At 53.2% G+C, this 20350-nt stretch overlaps 2 protein-coding genes across 5 annotated transcripts; both read left to right on the top strand.

Annotated features, from left to right (window-relative positions):
- Mapk11 (mitogen-activated protein kinase 11) lies at positions 1-7300 on the top strand. Of its 3 annotated transcripts, XM_048444876.3 has the most exons (12): positions 8-227; positions 2949-3078; positions 3238-3296; positions 3389-3500; positions 3595-3624; positions 3708-3755; positions 3838-3952; positions 4319-4390; positions 4579-4658; positions 5309-5387; positions 5462-5635; positions 6066-7300. In XM_048444876.3, exons 1-12 carry the CDS (start codon positions 112-114, stop codon positions 6143-6145), a joined length of 1095 nt encoding a protein of 364 aa, XP_048300833.1. In that variant the 5' UTR covers positions 8-111; the 3' UTR covers positions 6146-7300. The 3 variants fall into 3 exon arrangements, with proteins under 3 accessions (XP_048300835.1, XP_048300834.1, XP_048300833.1); XM_048444877.3 differs by lacking the exon at positions 3595-3624 and having other exon boundaries at positions 7-227; XM_048444878.3 differs by lacking the exons at positions 5309-5387; positions 5462-5635; positions 6066-7300 and adding an exon at positions 5107-5299 and having other exon boundaries at positions 1-227.
- A 1785-nt stretch (positions 7301-9085) lies between these two features.
- Positions 9086-18680, top strand: Mapk12 (mitogen-activated protein kinase 12). Of its 2 annotated transcripts, none has more exons than XM_087899165.1 (12): positions 9086-9446; positions 9537-9666; positions 12204-12262; positions 13944-14055; positions 14168-14197; positions 14475-14522; positions 14911-15025; positions 15793-15864; positions 15963-16042; positions 16118-16196; positions 16277-16450; positions 18057-18680. In XM_087899165.1, exons 1-12 carry the CDS (start codon positions 9322-9324, stop codon positions 18134-18136), a joined length of 1104 nt encoding a protein of 367 aa, XP_087755291.1. In that variant the 5' UTR covers positions 9086-9321; the 3' UTR covers positions 18137-18680. The 2 variants fall into 2 exon arrangements, with proteins under 2 accessions (XP_087755291.1, XP_087755292.1); XM_087899166.1 differs by having other exon boundaries at positions 9089-9387.
- The last annotated feature ends 1670 nt before the right edge of the window (positions 18681-20350 follow it).

The raw sequence follows: 20350 nt of genomic DNA, 5'->3' as shown, positions 1-20350 counted from the left end.
CACCCCCCCCACCCGGCTTTGCTCAGCGGAGCTCACGCCTGCTGGGCGTGGGGTGCGGGCCGGGTGCTGCGCGGGGTTCCGGGGCAACTCTCTCCTGCTGCCGCTGCGGATATGTCGGGTCCGCGCGCGGGATTCTACCGGCAGGAGCTGAACAAAACAGTATGGGAGGTGCCGCAGCGGCTGCAGGGCCTACGCCCGGTGGGCTCCGGCGCCTACGGCTCGGTCTGGTAGGGGCCGGCAAGGATCTGGTGGGAGCTGGGCGGGAAAATGTGCGCGACCCTCCAGCGCGACGTGGGGTTCCCGGCGTGGGGAGGGGCCTCGCCCTGCCTCCGCCCCCGGCCGGCACGCTTCCGAAGAATGAATGGGGGGGAGGGGACACGGAGGAAACTTTCCTACTAGATTCCACTCCTTGGCAGGGAGGGGGGTCCTCTAACATGCCCCCATCTCTGATTCCTAATTTCTCCCAGTAAGGCCGAATCCCGCGGCGTCACAGCTGGCGGGAGAGCAAGTCTCTGGGGGCCGCTAAATGGAGCAGCCATCAGGCTTATTTGGGGCAGAGTCTAAGTAGTTTCAGGATCTAACATGCCCCCCAGACCCGAGTATTTGAAAAGGGGGCACCCAGCGAGGTGAGGAGACCTCTCCTCTTCGGAAGGCATCAATGTGTCCCGTAGATCCTATACCCCCTCCTCCAGTATCCTAAGGAATCTCAGACGGCGGCTTGAGCAGAAATCAGACATCTACCCTCCTGTCTACACCCTACCCCAGTTAACCCAACAAAGGATCTCGGGATATAACTTGACAGTTAGGGCTTTAGGACCAGGGGTTAGAGTCTTGATGGGGCAGAGTTCAGGTTGGCTGAAGCCAGCTAGCTCCCAGGCACCGGGACTGAAGAGTGGGTGCAGATAGTCCGTGTTGACAGACTGGTCAAAGGGTGTGGACACCGATATGTGCCCCACACCCCAGCACTGGGAATGGGGGCTGAGGCTCAAATCTTGGATCTTGTGCTGTCATTTGCCTATGTCATATCTCTCACGGCAGGGCTGCTGATGAAATCTTATAGACTCTTTAATATAAAGGAAACCAGTCCTGCTTTACCCGGCCCATAGTGCGCTGGGTCGTGGAATTGCACCCCATGTCTGTAGCCTGTAATTCCAGCACTCTGAGATGAATAAGCTTGTTCTCCCGTTAACACCTTATCTTCTTTTTGCTTTTCTTTCTCCCGGGTGTACCCTCCTCTACAGTGAGTAGAAACAGGATACCCTCCCAAAATAACCAAGGAGCAGAACAGAGAAAAAGAGGCTGTGTGGGATGCTTATGGGCTCAGCAAATAGAGGATGAGGTTACAGAAAATCCCGTTAAAAAAAATAATGCAATAAATTAGATGGAGGGAGGGAAGGAGAGAGAGGGAGAAGATTGGGTGGGTGGGAAGGTGGTGAAGACAGCTTGCAGAGGGCTTGGACACTGACTCAGACGGAGTCGTCAGGGACTGACTGTTTAGAGTTACTGGGAGATAGCCAACTTTCCCAAGTGAATCCCAGGTCGGGCTCCACTGATCTGTGACCTGGGTTTGTTCAGTTGCACTACTGAGGTTGGTGGTAGGATGCCAACTCCTTGTAACTCAATTGCTCAGATGTGGTGGAGCAAGAGGATCTGTTGCTCTAGTGGCCACCCCCTTCGCACCTCATCCCAGCAGTTAGACATTTTGCTTATCGCAGGGAACCAACTACTATCTGCTACTTTTTAGTCCCATGAACATCCCAGACCCACCATGTCCTGTCCTTACCTTCCCTCATCTTGTGGAATGGGTGGAATCCTGTCTCCACTCACTGCAGCAAAGGGTACACCCCGGGATGAAGAGACTCAAGAGCAAGAGACTGTAGCCAGCTGGGCTCCTTCAGTGGATTCACAGCTGCTCCAGTCTTGAGGGCAGTGGGACCCTAGGACCACAGCTCATGCCCATGCTGGTCTAGGTCCCACCAATCGAGAGGACATGTCCTCATTTGCTCATTAGAGGCTCTCCAGTGAAAGACAAAAAGATGATGAGGAGTCGGGTGGTGGCGCAGGCTTTTAATCCCAGCACTCAGGAGGCAGAGGCAGGTGGATCTCTGTGAGTTTGGACTCAGCCTGGTCTACAGAGTGAGAGCCAGCACAGCCAGGGTTACATAGAGAAACTATCTCCAGAAACCAAAATCAAAACAAACTAACATAAAAGGGTACAGAGGTGGAGAGTTCTCTAGTCACTGGGGAGTGGTAGTGGACCAGAGAGACCCCCTCCAACCCACTCAGGATGAACATTCTCTTCCACCCAGTTGTCCAGTTCTAAATTGTGTGTGTGTGTGGACTTTGTGTGTGTGTGTGTGTGTGTGTGTGTGTGTGTGTGTGTGTGTGTGAGAGAGAGAGAGAGAGAGAGAGAGAGAGAGAGTATTTCACCAGCTAGTGTTTCACCAGCTAGTCTTGAACGCATCTCAAATCTCTTGCTTCAGTCTCCCCGAGAGCTGGGATTACAGGCATGAACCACCGCATCCAACTTCATTTATAAATTAGGATGCAATAAACACCTCTTCCTTCCGCAATCTGATGTGCAGAGGCATGGGGGTAGGGAGTCATGGCTTGCAAGGTAAGCCTCCCTTGTTCATGGCGGCCGTGAGGAAGGTGGAGAGCTGCTTGCTGAGGAGTGTACGTGGGCATAGTCGTAGCATCTTTTCCATGCAGCGGCCTCGTTCTGAGTGGAGGCTTAGGTTTGGGCTAGAATAACGAGAGAAAATATTGAAAAAAAAAGGGGGGGGGGGTCTCCTAAGGCAGGTCCAGAGGGGCGGCGGGGGAACAGCGCGGGGAGAGCAGGCAGGGACAGGCTTCCTAGGTCTTGGGACCAGCAGCGGAGGCTTGCTCTCCTGCACTCCGGCGCAGGGTGGACTCAGGCCAGGCGCTTGCACTCGCCCACCTTGCAGCTCGGCCTACGACGCGCGTCTGCGCCAGAAGGTGGCTGTGAAGAAGCTGTCTCGGCCTTTCCAATCGCTGATCCACGCGAGGAGGACCTACCGGGAGCTGCGCCTACTCAAACACCTGAAGCACGAGAACGTGAGAGGGCGGGCCAGTGGTGTAGGGTTTGAACAACGGACACCGCCCGGTGGGGGCAGGAACGAGTTGGGTGGGTCCTTTGGGGACACGCCTCCACGTGGGCGGGGGTCGGGCGTTGCCTACAGCTGTGTTGTGGTCCGTTCTTGATTCCCTGCCCAGGTCATAGGGCTCCTGGACGTCTTCACGCCGGCCACATCCATCGAGGATTTCAGCGAAGTGTGAGCGGCCTGGGCAGATGTGGCGGTGGCTTTGGGAGCTTAGTCGGGAAGGGGGTAGCGAGACACTGTCCTAACTCCTGACCCTGGCGCAGGTACCTGGTGACCACCCTGATGGGCGCTGACCTGAATAACATCGTCAAGTGTCAGGCACTGAGTGATGAGCATGTTCAGTTCCTCGTCTATCAGCTGCTGCGTGGGCTGAAGGTGGGGCGCGTGGGCTCTGGGGTTCCCTCGAACGTCCTGGGTTGGGGCAGAACGGGTTGGAGCCTGGGCTCAACCAGTCTGCCCTCCCCTGCAGTATATCCACTCGGCAGGCATCATCCACAGGGTAGGTGCAGCTGTGGGAGAGGGCGAGGGTCAGACACTACGCAGGCTCATAGGTACCACACTCACGCCGGGTCCACCCCGCAGGACCTGAAGCCCAGCAATGTAGCGGTGAATGAGGACTGCGAGCTTCGGGTAAGGGTGGGGTGGGGTGTGAACAGTGGGGATGCAGAGAGAAGTAGGTGTCCTGTGTTACATAACACCTGTGGTCCTCCAGATCCTGGACTTCGGGCTAGCGCGCCAGGCTGACGAGGAGATGACCGGATACGTGGCTACACGGTGGTACCGGGCGCCAGAGATCATGCTGAACTGGATGCACTACAACCAAACAGGTGCTGTCGACCCTCAACAGTCGCCTTGTCCTATAAGGGTGGGCAGGCAGTGCTCACACCAATGTTGACGGAAGGTGACAAACCGGTGGGCATAGGAAGCAGGGCTGGAAGGGAGAAGAGCATGCCTGGAGCTCTGAGTGAGGGGCAAGGGCTTGATGGGACCAGCTTTGACCACCAGCTTTTAGAAAGGCCCATAGCTTGGTGGGTGTCCTCATACCTCTTCTCAGGGTAGGGTACAGAATAAGGGCACCACTGGTCTCTTTGGTCCTGGATATGATGAGGGGTCACTGGGCAGGTTTTTCCCCAGCTCCACAGGAAGGCTTTGGGGTGGCATACTGATAGAGTCTCCTTGTTCTCCCCCAACAGTGGACATCTGGTCTGTGGGCTGCATCATGGCTGAGCTGCTCCAAGGGAAGGCCCTCTTTCCTGGAAATGACTGTATCCTTGGGAAGCAGGGTCAAGCTGGGGTCCCATTCTACAGGGTAGGGGTGGTCTCCGGCCCTTTTTCAAAGTCTTGTTTCTTATGCCACGACACATGGGGCTCCCTGTCCTGAGCCACAGTGCCACATTGTACTAGGGGCTGGGGCTGGAAAGGCTGGCCTCCGTGTGTTTCCTGAGCTAGGTAGACATCGACCAGCTGAAGCGAATCATGGAGGTGGTGGGCACACCCAGCCCTGAGGTTCTGGCAAAGATATCCTCGGAGCATGTAAGTTAGTGGCCATCCGTCCATCCATCCGTTTGTTCTGCTGACCAAGCACCAGTCATGTTGGGGAGGGTGTGGTATGCAGATAAATGGGCAACATATCAGGGTCATGGACAGAGCAGGAAAGAGCTTGTACTAGAAACTCAACCCCTTCAGGGTGAAGCAGGTGAATCAGGAGGACATTCCAGGTAGGAGAGACAGTGGAGACAAACTGACCAACACCGACAAAGCTCCTCTGGCTATAAACAGAAGCAGGTGAGAACAGAGAAAGCTTAGAATATTTGGCTTCTGCAGACATTGTCAGAAGCCAAAAGGAGGTCTGGAGTCCCTAGCCATTTTTGTTGTTTGTTTTGGGAGACAGGGTTTCTCTGTGTAGCCCTGGGTGTTTTGGAACTTGCTCTGTAGACAAGACTGGTCTTGAACTCAGAGATCTGCCTGCCTCTGCCTCCAGAGTGCTAGGATTAAAGGCGTGCGCCTCTACTATCCAGCTAAGGAGCCCCCAGACTTCGAGAGCAAGACTCTGGCTTGCTGGGGCACCTGCCAGGCCTGTTGGAATGAATGCATCAGGGCCGTCTCCTGAAGCCTTCTGTTCAGTTTGGGGCCATGGAAATAGAGGGTAGTTAGCCCTCCAAGCCCTTCTTATGTGTCTCCAGGCCCGGACATACATCCAGTCTCTGCCTCCTATGCCCCAGAAGGACCTCAGCAGTGTCTTCCATGGAGCCAACCCTCTGGGTGAGGACTGTTCCTGGGTCTTGGTTGGGCTTCAGATCTAGGACTGGATGTAGTGTTGACCCTTGCTCCTCTAGCTGTAGACCTCCTTGGAAGGATGCTGGTGCTGGACAGTGACCAAAGGGTCAGTGCAGCTGAAGCCTTGGCTCATGCATACTTCAGCCAGTACCATGACCCTGACGATGAGCCAGAGGCTGAGCCCTATGATGAAAGTGTTGAGGCCAAGGAGCGCACCCTGGAGGAGTGGAAGGGTGAGCACAGGGTGAGGGGCACGGGAGAGGGGGCGGAGCCCAAGAAGTCTGTGGGTTGCATTTTCTCAGAGCAAGGGTTTATGTTTCATGCAAGAAACTCCCCCAGAACTTTCCCCCAGTGACCTGGGATGGGGAACAACATGGCTGTACTCCAGAGTGAAGCATGTAAAGAGGTGTGTGTGTGTGTGTGTGTGTGTGTGTGTGAGAGAGAGAGAGAGAGAGAGAGAGAGAGAGAGAGGGAGGGAGAGGGGGGAAGAGAGGGAGAGAGAGAGCGGCTTGGAGGACAGCGTGGGGGCATGCTCTGGTTCTTAGCTTAGGCAGTGGTAGATGTGGGCTGGGAAGCAGATGCCACACATGTAGGTGGGGAACTGGGTTGTGTGGGGGAGGGCAGGGACAACAGAACAATCTCACCCTTTTTTCTTTCCCTCAGAGCTTACTTACCAGGAAGTCCTTAGCTTCAAGCCCCTGGAGCCATCACAGCTACCTGGCACCCATGAGATTGAGCAGTGAGGCCTGAGGGGAGGCCTGAGCCTGCCCCCTTTCCTCAGCTTTCCAGTTTTCCTCAGGAGGTGCCTCTCAGGCAGCCCTGACACTTAACCTGGGACCCCTTGCCTTGAGAGAACTCTACATACATACACACACGGATGCACGAATGTGTACATATGCCTGCCATCATGTGTTGGAGCCTGGGCAGTAGTGCTTCTGGGCCTACCTTGGTCCACCCAGGTTCTCCTTGGTACCTCAGTGTGTGGGATCTTAATGGGTCCCTGTCTGGATCTCTTCTGCTCTTGAGGACTCTCTGGACTGGGAGGAAAGCAAATGGGTCATGGCACCTGGAGACTCTGAGGGGCTGGGAGTCACAGTGGTTGGAGCAGCTCAACCTGGAAGTGAGTGGGTGGAAGCTGAGGCTCCACCCAACTGAGTGGCATTTCTCCTGGGGGGTGGCAAGGCAGAGGCCATCACTAGATACTGAATCGGAAAAGCTGGCTGCAGGTTTGTGTTTACCTGTGATATGTGGGCAGATGGGCGTGAGTGTACACTCCCGGTGCACACATCAGAGCATATGTAGGTGTGTGCTGGTGCGTATGAATCTGTGAGCACCCGAGGGGTCAGCAGCCATTTCTGGGAGGGCACCTAAGCTGGAGACACTCTTGTCTCCCCTCCCACAAGTTCCTGTTGCCTGCTGGGTCTGGAGAGCCAGCTGAGAATTAGACTAGAACTCTTGAGAGGTGCCAAGATCCATCCGAAAGCCTGGAGTTTCGGCTAGAGTGTAGGAGCTGCTACAGGATCCGGAGGCAGAAAGACACACTGCCAGCTGGGTGCTGATGCTAGGTGGAGAGCACCCATGGATATGAACTTGGACACTCTTGCCCCTGGACCTTGGTTCAAAACTGACGAACGTCTGTCCACACTCTACCTCCCCCTACCCTTGTAGCTCTACAGCCGGTCTGGGGTGCTGTGGTCTGTGAGTCATCCCTTATCTGCCCTCTCCCCAGAGAGGAGCTGCCCAAGTGATTTTTGAGGTAGGACCCTGTTTGAAGACACACTGGGGTGTGGCTCCTCCCTGAAGAGACGATGATCTCTTGTTATCAGGGACCAGGGGGCTCTGGATGTCAAGTGCCTGCACCAAGAGTGCACAATAAAGGGGCTTCCCTCTTGCTCTTATTTGTGTGGAAGGCTCCAGACCCCATTGCTTCTACTGCTCCCGTTGTCTGGAGGGCTGGTTGGATCTTGTGCTTGGCCACTTGCAGCTATCCCCACGGACTTGACACGTGTTGCACCCCCTTGACCTCAGTGAGAGCAGTGGCCATTTCTGGTACCATCACAGCTCTGTAGAGAGGTCAAGAACCCAGGGACCAGTGCAGGATAAGACCCACAGGTTAAAGGGGGAAAATGGTGTGATAGCCATCACACATTGGTCCCTGCTGTTTTATGTACTTTGGGATTCAGTGGACAGGCTTGACTCCTTCTTGCTCAGTGATGGGGCTGGCTCTGGGGTGGGGTGATGGGGTGGGATTGTCTCTGGAATAAAGGCCAGTTCCTCCTCAGGGATTGGACAGGATACGGGAAATAGCTGTCCTTTCCTTCCTGGCTAAGGCAAAAAGGTTACTTTATTTTAGCCCAGGATACAGCCAGCACATGTATCAGGCCCATGTTCTGAATCTTGGACCTCCAGAGGCCTTAGCCTGGCAGCTGGTCCAGGAGAAAACCTAGAAGATCAGAGCCAAGGCCGGTGTTGGGGGATCAGACATGGAAGTGGAACCAGATACGAGGTCCTAGTTCCCAAGCCTGGTCTGAACTGGTCGCCTACAGAATACAGAAGGAAACTGGGGAGCTTGTTGTAGGATGTGGGTGGGTAGTCAAAGCCTCCCAGCGGGCACAGGATACAGGCAGATGTGGTTTGAGTGGCCCAGAGCTTCCCTGCCCGCTCTTGTCTGCTGGCGAATGTGCCACATCACCGGCAACAGCCCAGGTGTAAAGCTGCCCTGGCTGGCCTTGAGCTGCTGATTCACGGCAGCAGGCAGGCAGGCATGGAGGGAGGGGGAGAGAATTCTGAGGGATCTTGTTACTACTCATCAACCCAGTGGGATCCTAGAATGGACTCTGGTCACCAGGCTGTGGGAAGGATGGTTGCTTTATCCTCCCGGTTCATCTGGTTCAGGTCTTGGCCAAATCCCAGAGAGGCTTCAGGCTGAAAGACCACATAGGATCCCCTCTTTTTTTTTTTTTTTTTTTTTTTTTTTTTTTTTTTTCTGGGGGCAGGCACACCTTTAGCTCATTCTGATTTGAAGGCCAAACTGGAGAGCAGGTAGGGTAGATACAAGGGCCTGTCCTATTCAATGCTTAAAGCAGACACCCCACATACCAGGCGGGGGCCAAGGCGGGGAACAGAGGGGCAAAGGGGCCCTAGAAGGGTCTATATGATCAATTCCTCTGGTTCCTAGATTAGGAAGTGGAGAGCCAGTGCTCACAATGGGGTTGGGAATGCAACCTGAGATGTCTGGGAGACAGAACCAAATACCTCCTCCATAGAGAAGAAGAATGGATCAGCCCCAGGGGCAGTGCATCCTTGAGAAAGAAGAGTTGAGCCAGGAAGAGCAAAACAATTGGGTTGGGGTGTGATTGTTAAGTGGGCAGGTGGACTTGACCTGGGGCTGGAGTAGAAGTTGGTGAACTTAAGTTGCCTAGAATGGGCCCGACGCTCTGGAAGATCAGGAAAGGTTGGAATTCTGAGAAGCACCTGCTAAGACCCCAGGGCCGAGAAGTCTGTTGAGGATAAAGCATGGCTAGGGTGTTTCAGCGCTACCTCCCGCCCCAGGTCCGGAGTGAGCTATGGGGCAATTCCCCCTCCCTTTCCAAGCCTTCCGCCCAACCCCGGAGGCCTCCTCGGGTTTCCGCAGGGGCCGGAGGGCAGACGGGGGTGTCACGTGCTCAGGGCACGAGGGCCCGGTTGGTCAGTGGGCCGGGAGGGACCACTTTGCCGGCCAGAGACAAGGGTCGGGTGGGAGCTGGCGGTTACAGAGAGTTCAGGGTGACGACCCCAAGAGAAGAGTCTGTAAGGGAAAGCCCCACAGGCAGGCGGGCCGGCGGCGCGGAGTCCGCCCTGTGCTACGCAGTGACCCGGGGCGCGCGGGCGGAGCCCCTGATCCCGGGTCCAGTCCTGGGGCGCAGTACTCCGGCCGGGGATGAGCTCCCCGGCACCCGCCCGCAAGGGCTTTTACCGCCAGGAGGTGACCAAAACGGCCTGGGAGGTGCGCGCCGTGTACCAGGACCTGCAGCCCGTGGGCTCTGGTGCCTATGGTGCAGTGTGGTGAGCGTTCGCAGGACGGGGTGGCAGGCAGGGCAGGCGGCTGCTGGCGATTACCGGGCGGGTTCTCTAGCCAAGCTGTCCGCCCCGCAGCTCTGCAATAGACAGCCGCACTGGTAACAAGGTGGCCATCAAGAAGTTGTACCGGCCCTTCCAGTCGGAGCTGTTTGCCAAGCGCGCCTACAGAGAGCTGCGCCTCCTCAAACACATGCGCCACGAGAACGTGAGTCCAACGCCCGCCCCAGATGCGGACACTGTGCACTGGCCACCTCTCATCCTGCCCTCCCCTGCAAATCTTGCCCACAGCCTCCGCTTCCTGGGGCCTGGTACCTCCTTCCTACTTAGCCTCCAGCTTGAGTAAGCTATCGGCAGCTTCCAGGAGGGAGGTGGAGGCATCCCAGACCTCTATCGGGGCGACACTACAAGTTTTCAGCCTCCCGCCCCCGCTTCAGTGACTTGGTTTCACTTTTGGTCCACCTCTACTTTCTCAGCCCAGGCAGTGGTCAGGGTACGTTCTAGGCCTAAGGGCTCCTCAGGGCTCACTCCAAACCCTGTCTCCCCTCAGGTCGGTAGGAAAGAGGATTTTCCTGGAAGAGCATCTCTTCCCCACCCTAGGTCTTCTTTTGCCCACATCCTGAGTCTTCTATTCCAGGCAGGCAGGTCGCTAGAACTATGCACCCTGGCTCTATCATCCGAAAGCCTCCAGTCTCTGTGGATACAGGGCTTAAAAGGACCAGAACATTACTGCCACCATTGTGGGTGTGTATTTCTTCCCTCAGGCAAAGCATCTCATTTCCAGTCCTACCTGCCCGTGGTAGGATACTGCACGTGGCTGCCCCAGTGCCTCTCATATCGGCATTGCTGGCCATCAGAATCCTTCTCTCAGCCAGGGAGCTTTTTCTTCTTATCTTCCTGAGGCTGTGAGTTCTATTCCCCATCTGGATTGTTGTGCTAGCCCTGTTTTTAACCTCCTGGGTCATCAGTCAGTAGCCCCATGGAACAATGAACTCCCTGTGGCTAACAGCAAACTGACCCCCACTGCTTCATCACTACCGCTTTGGCTGACGTGATGGATCTTTACTTATTTCCTTCGTGAAACCTGCTTACACTGAATGCCAGTCCAGCTTCGTCTGCTTCTCCACTTCCCTGTAAACCCGTAAACAGTAAAACAAACAATCAAAAAACAGTAAAAGGCTTTGTTCTCATGGGTGTAGCCACCCCTGTCCTCAGAGCCCCCAACTCCCACCTATCCACCTACCTGTCCTTCACCCTTCTCCAGCCAAGGGTTGTGGGCTTCTCCGTTCTGCCTTGCCAAGGGTCTTCCACCCAGCTATGCTCCTGCCCTCACCTGGGTGTGCTAGCTTTCAGGATGATCCAACACCTTCTAGGAGGCTGCGGTTGTAGCTTCCTTCTTGTGGAAACTGACATTTACACAGGCTGTATGCCCCGCTCACCAGAGATGAGACTGCTATAGATCTAGCCCTAACCTTCCCCCCTCCTTCTCAAGCTTTGGTCCTTGGCTGTGGGTCACATTCTACACCATTAAAATGCAGAAGAAGCTTTATTCCTTTGACGGACTTCCCTTGACCTCTAGGACACGATTCCCTGTCTGTTCTGCAGAGTGGGCTAAGATCTCGGGTCACATCTGTGGTTTGTCTGTCCCCAGGCCTTTCCTATCCTTGCTCTTCCTCCCAACTTTGGCCATGATCCAAGTGTTCACTCATCTGCCCTTTACTCTCTGACTATTCTTGCCTCATTCTCTCTGTCTGTTCGTTAAACTCAGAGGACATATTCAACATTATATCTATTTTTTTTTCACTTGGATTTTTGAGACAGGGTTTCTCTGTGTATCGGCTCTGGCTGTCTTGGAACTTGCTTTGTAGACTAGACTGGCCTCAAATCCACAGAGATCCGCCTGCCTCTGCCCCCCCACAAGTGCTGGGATTGCAGGTGTGCATCACCACCGCCTGGCCTCAGCGTTACATCTTTGTTTAAATCCTTCCTTCCACAGCAGCTCTGTGGATCGAATCCAAATCTTCCTCTGGGATGTGAGTTTGAGGCCTTCCTTTGGCTTCCTCTGTTCTCTCCTTAGTTCCTTCTCAGCCTGGGCTTCAGCCACTTGGACTCCCTCTCTGTTCCTTACTCTGAAGATGTTTCGCTCCTGCTTTGGCCATCAGGCATCCTGCCTCTCTTTGCTCTTTTATGCATCCCTCCTGATACTTGGATATGCAGCCCTCCTCAGGGAAGCCTCCCTTGACCCTAGAACTCCTGTCCCCCAACCAAGTCCTGGAAAACTAAAGTCACACTGCCCGTCTGTTGTCCAACTCCCTCAACCAGAAGCTGTGTTTAAACTGGTGCTTCCCCTTGGCCTAGACAGCCAGGGGATGGCCCCAGGAAAGACTTATCAGGTGCTTGTGCCTCTCAAGGGACTGTCCCCACTTTGGTCTTGGGTCTGCTTCATTGGGGGAGCAAAGAAGCGGGGAGGGAAGACTAAGGGGTTGGATTGCTGGGAGGCCTGGAGTCAACCCAGACTTGAGACTGCCCCTCCCCCCAGAGTGTCCCGGCTGTCAGCATCCAAAAATAGCCTGTGTCTGTGGGCAAATGTACCAAGGTGGGGGCTGAGCTGACAGTGGGCACAGTGGAGGAGACGAGGATTGTTATAGGAGGGTTTTCTACCAGGAGTACAGTGCCACCCTGGGTGTGCACTGAGTCCTTGCATCTGCCGTGTGCTCTGCATCCTGTCTGACACTTGTTCCCCAGGTGATTGGGCTACTGGATGTGTTCACTCCTGATGAGACTCTGGATGACTTCACAGACTTGTGAGTGCTGGCCTGGGCTGGCTCAGGGTGGGAGGAACCTAGGTGGCTTCTAGGTGTCAGCTTAAGGTTCTGGGTCAGGTTGGGGGCCTTCTCCCATAGCCCAAATGAGGGATAGGGTACACACTGCCCACCCACTCCTCTTACCAGAATCCACTTCACACTCCTGCATGCTCCTGGGAGCTATGAACCCTGGCATGCCCTGGTAGAGCCATGGCTCTTTCTTCTTCCAAGCTTGGTACTTAGACCCTCACATTGCCTCAAGTTTGAACCTTGGGTAGGATGTTTGTGTTCAAGACCCTGGCACCCAATATGTGGTCCCAAATCTGAACTATTGCTGCCTTTTACTGGCAGATAGGACCTGTCCTATCTTATGGTTGGTCATCCCTGGACTCATACTGTAATCAACCAAAGGGCTAGAGTGGGTGACAGGTTCTTCATTGCTGACTGGCAGAAGTCAAGATATACTATGGCCACATTGTCCCCTTTGTCTATCCCTCCAACCACCTGAACATCCAACCTTGCAGCCCCAGCTCCTGCCCCGGATTCCTGGTTACCCTGTGTGTGGCAGGAGGGACCTGGACAGCCTCTGGGTACTGGCTTCAGGTTCTAAGCGGGCTGGAGGCCTTATTTCCATGGCCCAAGTGAAGGCTGAGATGCCTACTGCCCACTGACTCCCCACCACAGTCCCATATAATATAGGTTCCCCCTGGATACTGACATGCCCTAGTAGAACCAAACCTTTTCTTCCTCTTATGCCTGGCATTTGGGCCCTCACAGTGCCTGAGATATCAATGCAACTAAATGATCTTCAGGTACAGCCCTAGCTGCTCCTGGCATATGAAGCTATTCAATCAGGAATTTTAAACCCCTGAGGCAGAGGGTGGTGGCACACACTTGTAATCCCAGGGAGATGGAGGTAGGAAGACCAGACATTTGAGGCCATTTTAGGCCACATGAGACCCTGTCTCAAACAAAACAAACAAACAAACAAAAACAAAACAAAACAAAACAAAAAAACAAGAACCAAGGGCTGGAGGGATGGCTCAGTGGTTAAAAGCATTGGCTGTTCTTTCAGAGGACCTGAATTTGATCCCCAGCACCTACATGGTAGCTCACAACTGTCTATAATTCAAATCCCAGAAGAGTTGATACCCTCTTTTGGCTTCCATGAGCACCGCACACACGTGGTGCACAAATATACACGGAGACAGAACATCCAGACATGTAAAAAATAAATCGAAAACAAAACAAGACCAAAGGTGGGGATGAAGGTCTTTAATTCCAGCTCTTAGGAGACAGAGGCAGGGGCAGAGCTCTCTGTGTGTTTGAGGTCATCCTGGTCTGCACGGTGAGTTCCGGACCAGAAAGGACTGCAAAGTGAGACCTTTCCTCAAAATCAAAGTCCCCCTAAACCCTGCCTGCCATTTTGGAAAGTGGGGATATGAGCATGCATTGAGATGGTATAATTGCCCAAGATAGGTGTGGACAGAAGGTAGGAGGCTAGCAGGGCACGGTGGGATAGAAGCATCACAGGATGGTAGGACCCCAAAGCTAGTGAGGAATGGGTGCTATGGAGTAATACTGTAATGGCTCCTGCTGGGATGGGGTTTTGCAAGGCCCAGCGGTGTTAGCTTAGGTCTGGGGACTAGCCCTGCATTGGCCGTATCCCTTGTTTCCACAGCTACCTGGTGATGCCGTTCATGGGCACTGATCTGGGCAAGCTGATGAAGCATGAGACTCTGAGTGAAGACAGAATCCAGTTTCTTGTGTATCAGATGCTGAAGGGGCTGAAGGTAAGTTGAGGTGGCCGTAGGGAGGTGGGCAGAGCTTCCTGGCTGGGCAGGGTAGAGCTCTGAGGCTTGGAGTACCTGCTGAGCTGACGGCCGTACTCCCTCTCTCCCACAGTATATCCACGCTGCTGGTGTCATCCACAGAGTGAGTCCTGGTGGGGCTGGAAGATTACCCACCTGCTCCTCCCCACCTATGTAAACAGAAGTGCTCAAACTCAGCTTCCATTGCTAACCCATAAAAAGGCAAAAATAGAAGTACGGTGGGAATGCATAGAATCAGTCCCCAGTTGAAAGCCTGCTCTGGGGTCCCCAGCCCTCTGCCCTTCCTCGAAAGGGCCAGGCCTGTTTTGGTGGCCCTAGGAAAGTGCTCCCTGGGCCTTGCTCTAGCAGGGGAGTCACGGTGACCATCTTTCTTCCCTCAGGATTTGAAGCCTGGCAACCTGGCTGTGAATGAAGACTGTGAGCTGAAGGTGTCACTGGGTGGGGAGAGTGACCAAGATGGGGGTGGGGGCCCAGGAAAATGGACAGATCTCAGGCATCTGAGGCTGAGCAGCTAAGGGGTCCTGGGGTCAGGTACCTGCTTTAGGTAAAGAGTGGCTAACGTCCCTAGTCACCCAGGGTAGGAGTTTGGAGGCTTCTAAAAGTGATCAGGGTTTGGCAAAGTAGAGAAAAATCCTTAGCACTTGCTCCTGAGGTGGGTAGGGCCAGGTGAACTGACCTCAGGGAGAAGCCTGGGAGAACCAAGAGCAAGGTGGGCAAAGCTCCCGTGTGGAGACTTCAAGCCCAGCTCCTTAGAGTCTTCTGGACCACATTTGGCCTGTCCTCAGTGTCTTAGTTCCACCTCCAATACTTCTTCAGATCCTAGACTTTGGCCTAGCCAGACAGGCAGACAGTGAGATGACGGGATATGTGGTGACCCGGTGGTACCGGGCACCAGAGGTCATCTTGAATTGGATGCGCTACACACAGACAGGTAAGAAAGAGGCTATCTGAAGATCCCAGCGCACACTCACCACCTGCATTTACCCATTTATTTTTATTCGCTTTTGTAGTGTGTGGGATGGAACACAGAGTCTTATTCATGCTAGGCAAGTGCTCTATCATTGCGATACACCTCAGTTCAGTCCTTCCTTCATCATCATCTTTATTATTTTATACTCTTTGGTTGTTTTGATTTTGAGATATAGTCTCACTGTATAGCTCTGGCTATTCCTGGAGCTCACAATGTAGACCAGGTTGGCCTTCAATCCACAGGGATCCACCTGTTTCTGCTCCTGCTGGAATTAAAGACATGTTTCATCAGTCTCCGTTTTTAAAAATTTTATTTTGTGTGTATAAGTACTTATCTACGTGTGTACTTGGTGAGTGCAGAGGCCAGAAGATGGCACTGGATCCTCTAGAACTGGAGTCACGGATAGTTGTGAGCTGCCATGGGGTTACTGGAACCAAACCAAGGATTTCTGGAAGAGCAGCCAGTGATCTTAACTGATTAGCCTCTCTCCAGTACCCTTCCTCATTTCTTGATAGGGAGCTTTTTGTAGGCACTGCCTCCAGGAGGCTCCTGAGCTGGGGCGGAACTCTGCTACTCTCCTCAGTGACTCCCTGTGCTTCGTGCCTGTGTATACCCCTCCTGGTCATGTATACTTGTCTTCCATATATGGTCTCTTGCATGTCCTCTTCTCTTGACTCTCATGAATATGAATGCTATGCTTGTCTGTGGGGCACTGATGTGTATCTCAGTGGACATTTGGTCTGTCGGCTGCATCATGGCGGAGATGATTACAGGAAAGATTCTGTTCAAAGGCAATGACCGTATCCTTCTATGTAGAGCATCATGGGACTTCAGCCCAGGTGTGGGTGCTGGGCGGGCCACCTTCTGCCCTTGCATTGTGTTCCTGACCTTGGTACAGATCTGGATCAGCTGAAGGAGATCATGAAGGTCACAGGCACACCCCCTCCTGAGTTTGTACAGAAGTTACAGAGTGCTGAGGTCAGTGGGAAGCTGGGTGGTGAGCTGGACTTGGGTTTGGGAGCTGGCCTATCACTCTTCCCCTGACCCCCATAGGCCAAGAACTACATGGAAGGTCTTCCTGAGCTGGAAAAAAAAGATTTTGCCTCTGTCCTGACCAACGCAAGCCCTCAGGGTAGGGCTAGGTGGGGTGAAGGTCTTAAGCTTTTGGGTGTGTCCTGTTCCGTGGCTTGGCCTCATTTGCTCTCCCCATAGCTGTGAACCTTCTCGAAAAGATGCTGGTGCTGGACTCAGAACAGCGGGTGACGGCAGCTGAGGCACTGGCCCATCCATACTTTGAGTCCCTGCAGGATACTGAGGATGAGCCCAAGGCCCAGAAATATGATGACTCCTTTGATGACGTAGACCGCACCCTTGAGGAATGGAAGCGTGAGTGTGGGTTCTACACAATGTCTGGCTTTGGACCCTGTGTGCCCTGTGTGGATGACCCTCTGTCCCCTGGACTGCAGATGAGATAAAAGATTGAGAAGTTAAAGGGCATTGTGGCACAGTACAACTTGGCCAGGCTGACTTCTGGCTAGAGCAGAAGGCAGTGGGAAAGAGTGTCCGTTATGGCAGCGCCTTCAAAGGCTGGCACATGTCGGGTCCCGAGAACAGTGGAGCATCTATGTGCTCAGGACAGCAATACCCTTGGCCTCCTCTCCCCTGCCCGTGTTGCCCAGCATCCTCATGTCTAGACCACACTGGAGTCCTCTCTACCAACCACTTATCCTTATGACTTCCTTCTTACCCCTTTTGAATTTACCCTTACCCCTTTTCAGGACCCCTCCTGAAACAACTACATCTTTCTCATATTCTGGCCATGGGGGACAGTCTGTTCCCATGCAGTCCCAAGACCTATCCTTTTCCTCACATCATCAGCCCCAGATCCATCCATGGCTGTGTGTTGAACCTCCAGGTTCTGAGCAGGCTGTCCTCTTACATTGAGGACCCTTACTATATCTTTGAGAACTGGCCTCAGACTGCCCACTGGTCCATGAGCTGGAACTAGCCTCTGGTGTCTGCTCCAAATTGGCAGTCCAGCCTGGGGAGTAGGGATGAGAGGACATGTCGACTGGGACATGCTATCCCTTGTCCTGCTTGCTTTAGTTCCCATCTTTTTTGGTTTTTTGAGACAGTTTATATATATGTATACACACACATAAACAGCCGTGGCTGTGGCTGTCCTGAAACTCACTCCATAGACCAGGCTAGCCTCAAACTTACAGAGATCCACCTGCCTCTGCCTCCCGAGTGCTGGGATTAAAGGTGTGCGCCGCCACCGCCTGGCTTCAGGTCATTTTCTTGCACCTTGATGTGGGAAAGACTGGACGGGTTAAGGTTCTCAAATCATACCCTGCAAAGTTCTTCTGCAATCCTAGCAGGCATTCTTCCCTTCTGTGTTGTCATGTGTTTGTGAATTTGGTTCTTTGTGATGAAACCCTTCTGCTACTAATCAAAACAACTCCCTTAACCACAGGCCACAGATCTGATCTGTGGTCTCCACCTACACACTCTGCCTGGGCGCTTTTGCTTTTACCATAGACCACAGAGGACATACAGCTAAGTCTATGGACAGGAACACAAGCTTCCTTCCTCTTTTTTTTTTTTTTTCTGAACATAAGTTCTCATCACCTGTTTTCCTGGAAATGTATCTTTACAGCAGTTTTCACACAAAGTGATGCCCCCCCGCCCCTCCCCTCCCCACTTTACTCCTCCCTGCCTTCTCCTTCCCCCGCCCCCAGAGTTTCTCTGTAACAGCCCCCGATTATCCTGGATCTCTCTCTGTAGACCAGGCTAACCTCACAGAGATCCACCTTCCTCTGCCTCCTGAATGCTGAGATTAAAGGCATGCGCTGCCACCCCTGCCCAGCTCACACTAAGTGTTTTTAAGGGGATTGGCCCATTTAGGATTAAAAGCCCATGGGGTGCTGGGTTCTCCCTTTAGGTGAATGTTGGACTAACTTCTTTATCATCTGCTTCTCACTTTCTGCAGGTGTTACTTACAAGGAGGTGCTCAGCTTCAAGCCTCCCAGGCAGCTAGGAGCCAGAGTCCCAAAGGAGACAGCGCTATGAAGTCCTTTGGATAGTTTGGGGTATCCTAAGGAGCCCGGTTGGGAGCCTCACAGGCACCTTGGCTCCCCTTCCCTGGAAGAGGAATCCTGGTTAGCACTCTGACAGTTCCTGGGGCTTGTGTCCCAAGTCATCTACTTGGAGAGACTGAGTAGACCCTCAGATCCTGGACCCTGCATCTCCAGATCTGCTCCTCTGCTTCTGGGTGCCCCGGATGATCCTGGAAGAACATCTAAGCTTTTTTTTCCAAGACCCCTGCCCAACACGAAACTGGCATTTGAATTCTGGAGTTGTGCTCCCTTCACCAGTGACAAGGTCTCAGATCTGGCAGAGCTTAGTGTTATTCCCCGAGCTCTGCTTGCTCTGGACAGTGTCAAGGCCAACTCCCGAGAAGGAAGGAGATAGAGGTTTTGGGGACACTGACTCAGGGATATCATCTCTCCTGTGATGGGGGTAGATTCTCTTACGCCCTTAGCCTGGAATGTAAACCAGTCATTTTGTGTGCTTAAGTGGCTGGGAGCAAATAAATCCTTTTGTAGATCTCCCATTCTGACTGTGTGGCTCAATGTCTGAGCTCTGACCATTGCTCTGAGCTGCTGGTCTGTGCACAAAAAGAGGCAGCCTGAGCTCCCTGCTCTCCACCTAGTAGAGGTGGCATGCCCCTGACTCTTCTTAGGTCAAAAGTACCACTTATTATGTATACAATATTCTGTCTGCAGACCAGAAGAGGGCACCAGACTTCATTACAGATGGTTGTGGACCACCATGTGGTTGCCGGGAATTGAACTCAGGACCTTTGGAAGAGCAGGCAATGCTCTTAACCACTGAGTCATCTCTCCAGCTCCTCTTTCTGACTTTCTGAGAGTGTAACATTTTTTTTGTTGTTGTTGTTTTTGTTTTTGTTTTTCAAGACAGAGTTTCTCTGTGTAAAAGTCCTAGCTCTATAGACCAGGCTGGCCTTGAACTCACAGAGATCTCTTATCTCTGCCTCCCAAGTATGAGTGCTGGGATTATAAGCCTGTGCCACCACCACCCAGCTGCATTTGTCTTCTTATGGTCAAAGCTTCTAGAGAGGAATGTTATCTCTGGTCTTAGCAGCTCTCCGAGATCCAGAGAGGTGGGTTCTATTCTCTGACCAACAACTTACCTCTACGGCATCACTCTGTCAGCTTCCATGAACCTGCAGTGTCTGTCATTTGCAGGCCATTAGATCCTAACTGCCTAGTTAGATGGTCCATATTCTTCCTCATGTCCCAAGGACAGGTACATTAGAGCAAGACATAAGGGTGGAGCCTTGCATTCCCCCTCATCTGCCAAGGAGTTCTGGGCAAATACACTTTGCCCAGGCTAATCTGGTCAGAGGAGATGCCATGACCATGCCTTCCTCTGCCCGAACCCCTTGAGATAACCATGGGCCAGGACTTTGAATATTTTACTCTATTATGGAGGTGTGGCTCACACCTCTCTGCCCCATAAGACACATAATCCAGGGCGAGTCAACAAGGAGTGCCTCTGCCTGATGCCTTTGGTCTCTAGAAGCTGGAGAGGCCTTAGGACTAACCAGAACCTGGGCCTGCACTCCAACACCCAAGTGTGCAATGGCACCTCCTAACTGCTCCAGGACTCCTTGGCTCCCCCTGCACATGACAGTCGTGTGCATCCCAATCATAGATATCAGTGGTAGCTTTGTCCCCCTTCCCCTTCATTGTCCTGGGAGGGTGTCTTAGAGGCTCTCCGAGATTCAAAGAAGTGGGTTCTACTCTCTGACCCACAACTTACCTCTACTGGCATCACCAGGCACCTCTCTCCATCTTGGGACCTCTTGCTTCGGGAAGCATGATGGGATACATCTGTAATCCCAGCATTCAAGAGGCTGAGGTAAGGACTTCAGAACTGGCGACAGGTCTGGGCTACAAAAAACCAAACCAACCAAACAAAAAACATACACGGACAACATTAGTTCAGACTTGAATTCACGTCTTCTTTGATCTGTAATGCTTCTGTAAGCACTGCGACTTGAATGAAAAGGGATTCTAGCACTTGGGAGCCAGGGATTACTGAGTGTTACAGCTCAGATGGAAAAGTATTCTGGAGGCCAGGGAATACTGGGTATTACAGCTCCGGTGGAAGAGTATTCTAGTAGTCAGGAGCCAGGGAATAACGAAGGTCATAGTAAGTGTAGCAGTTTACAGTCCAGCTCTAGGGAAAGGTTTACCC

The sequence above is a fragment of the Myodes glareolus genome, chromosome 19 (genome assembly GCF_982192425.1).
Source record: "Myodes glareolus chromosome 19, mMyoGla1.1, whole genome shotgun sequence".
Classification (NCBI taxonomy): Eukaryota; Metazoa; Chordata; class Mammalia; order Rodentia; family Cricetidae; genus Myodes; species Myodes glareolus.
This window is presented reverse-complemented; position numbering and strand designations above follow the sequence as displayed.

Coding starts and splice junctions, on each gene's coding strand:
- Mapk12 (XM_087899165.1), top strand. CDS start 9,322: ATGAGCTCCCCGGCACCCGCCCGCAAGGGCTTTTACCGCCAGGAGGTG. Junction 12,263..13,943: donor CTGGATGACTTCACAGACTT/GTGAGTGCTGGC, acceptor TTGTTTCCACAG/CTACCTGGTGATGCCGTTCA. Junction 14,523..14,910: donor ATGAAGACTGTGAGCTGAAG/GTGTCACTGGGT, acceptor ATACTTCTTCAG/ATCCTAGACTTTGGCCTAGC.
- Mapk11 (XM_048444876.3), top strand. CDS start 112: ATGTCGGGTCCGCGCGCGGGATTCTACCGGCAGGAGCTGAACAAAACA. Junction 3,079..3,237: donor AACACCTGAAGCACGAGAAC/GTGAGAGGGCGG, acceptor TTCCCTGCCCAG/GTCATAGGGCTCCTGGACGT. Junction 4,659..5,308: donor CAAAGATATCCTCGGAGCAT/GTAAGTTAGTGG, acceptor ATGTGTCTCCAG/GCCCGGACATACATCCAGTC.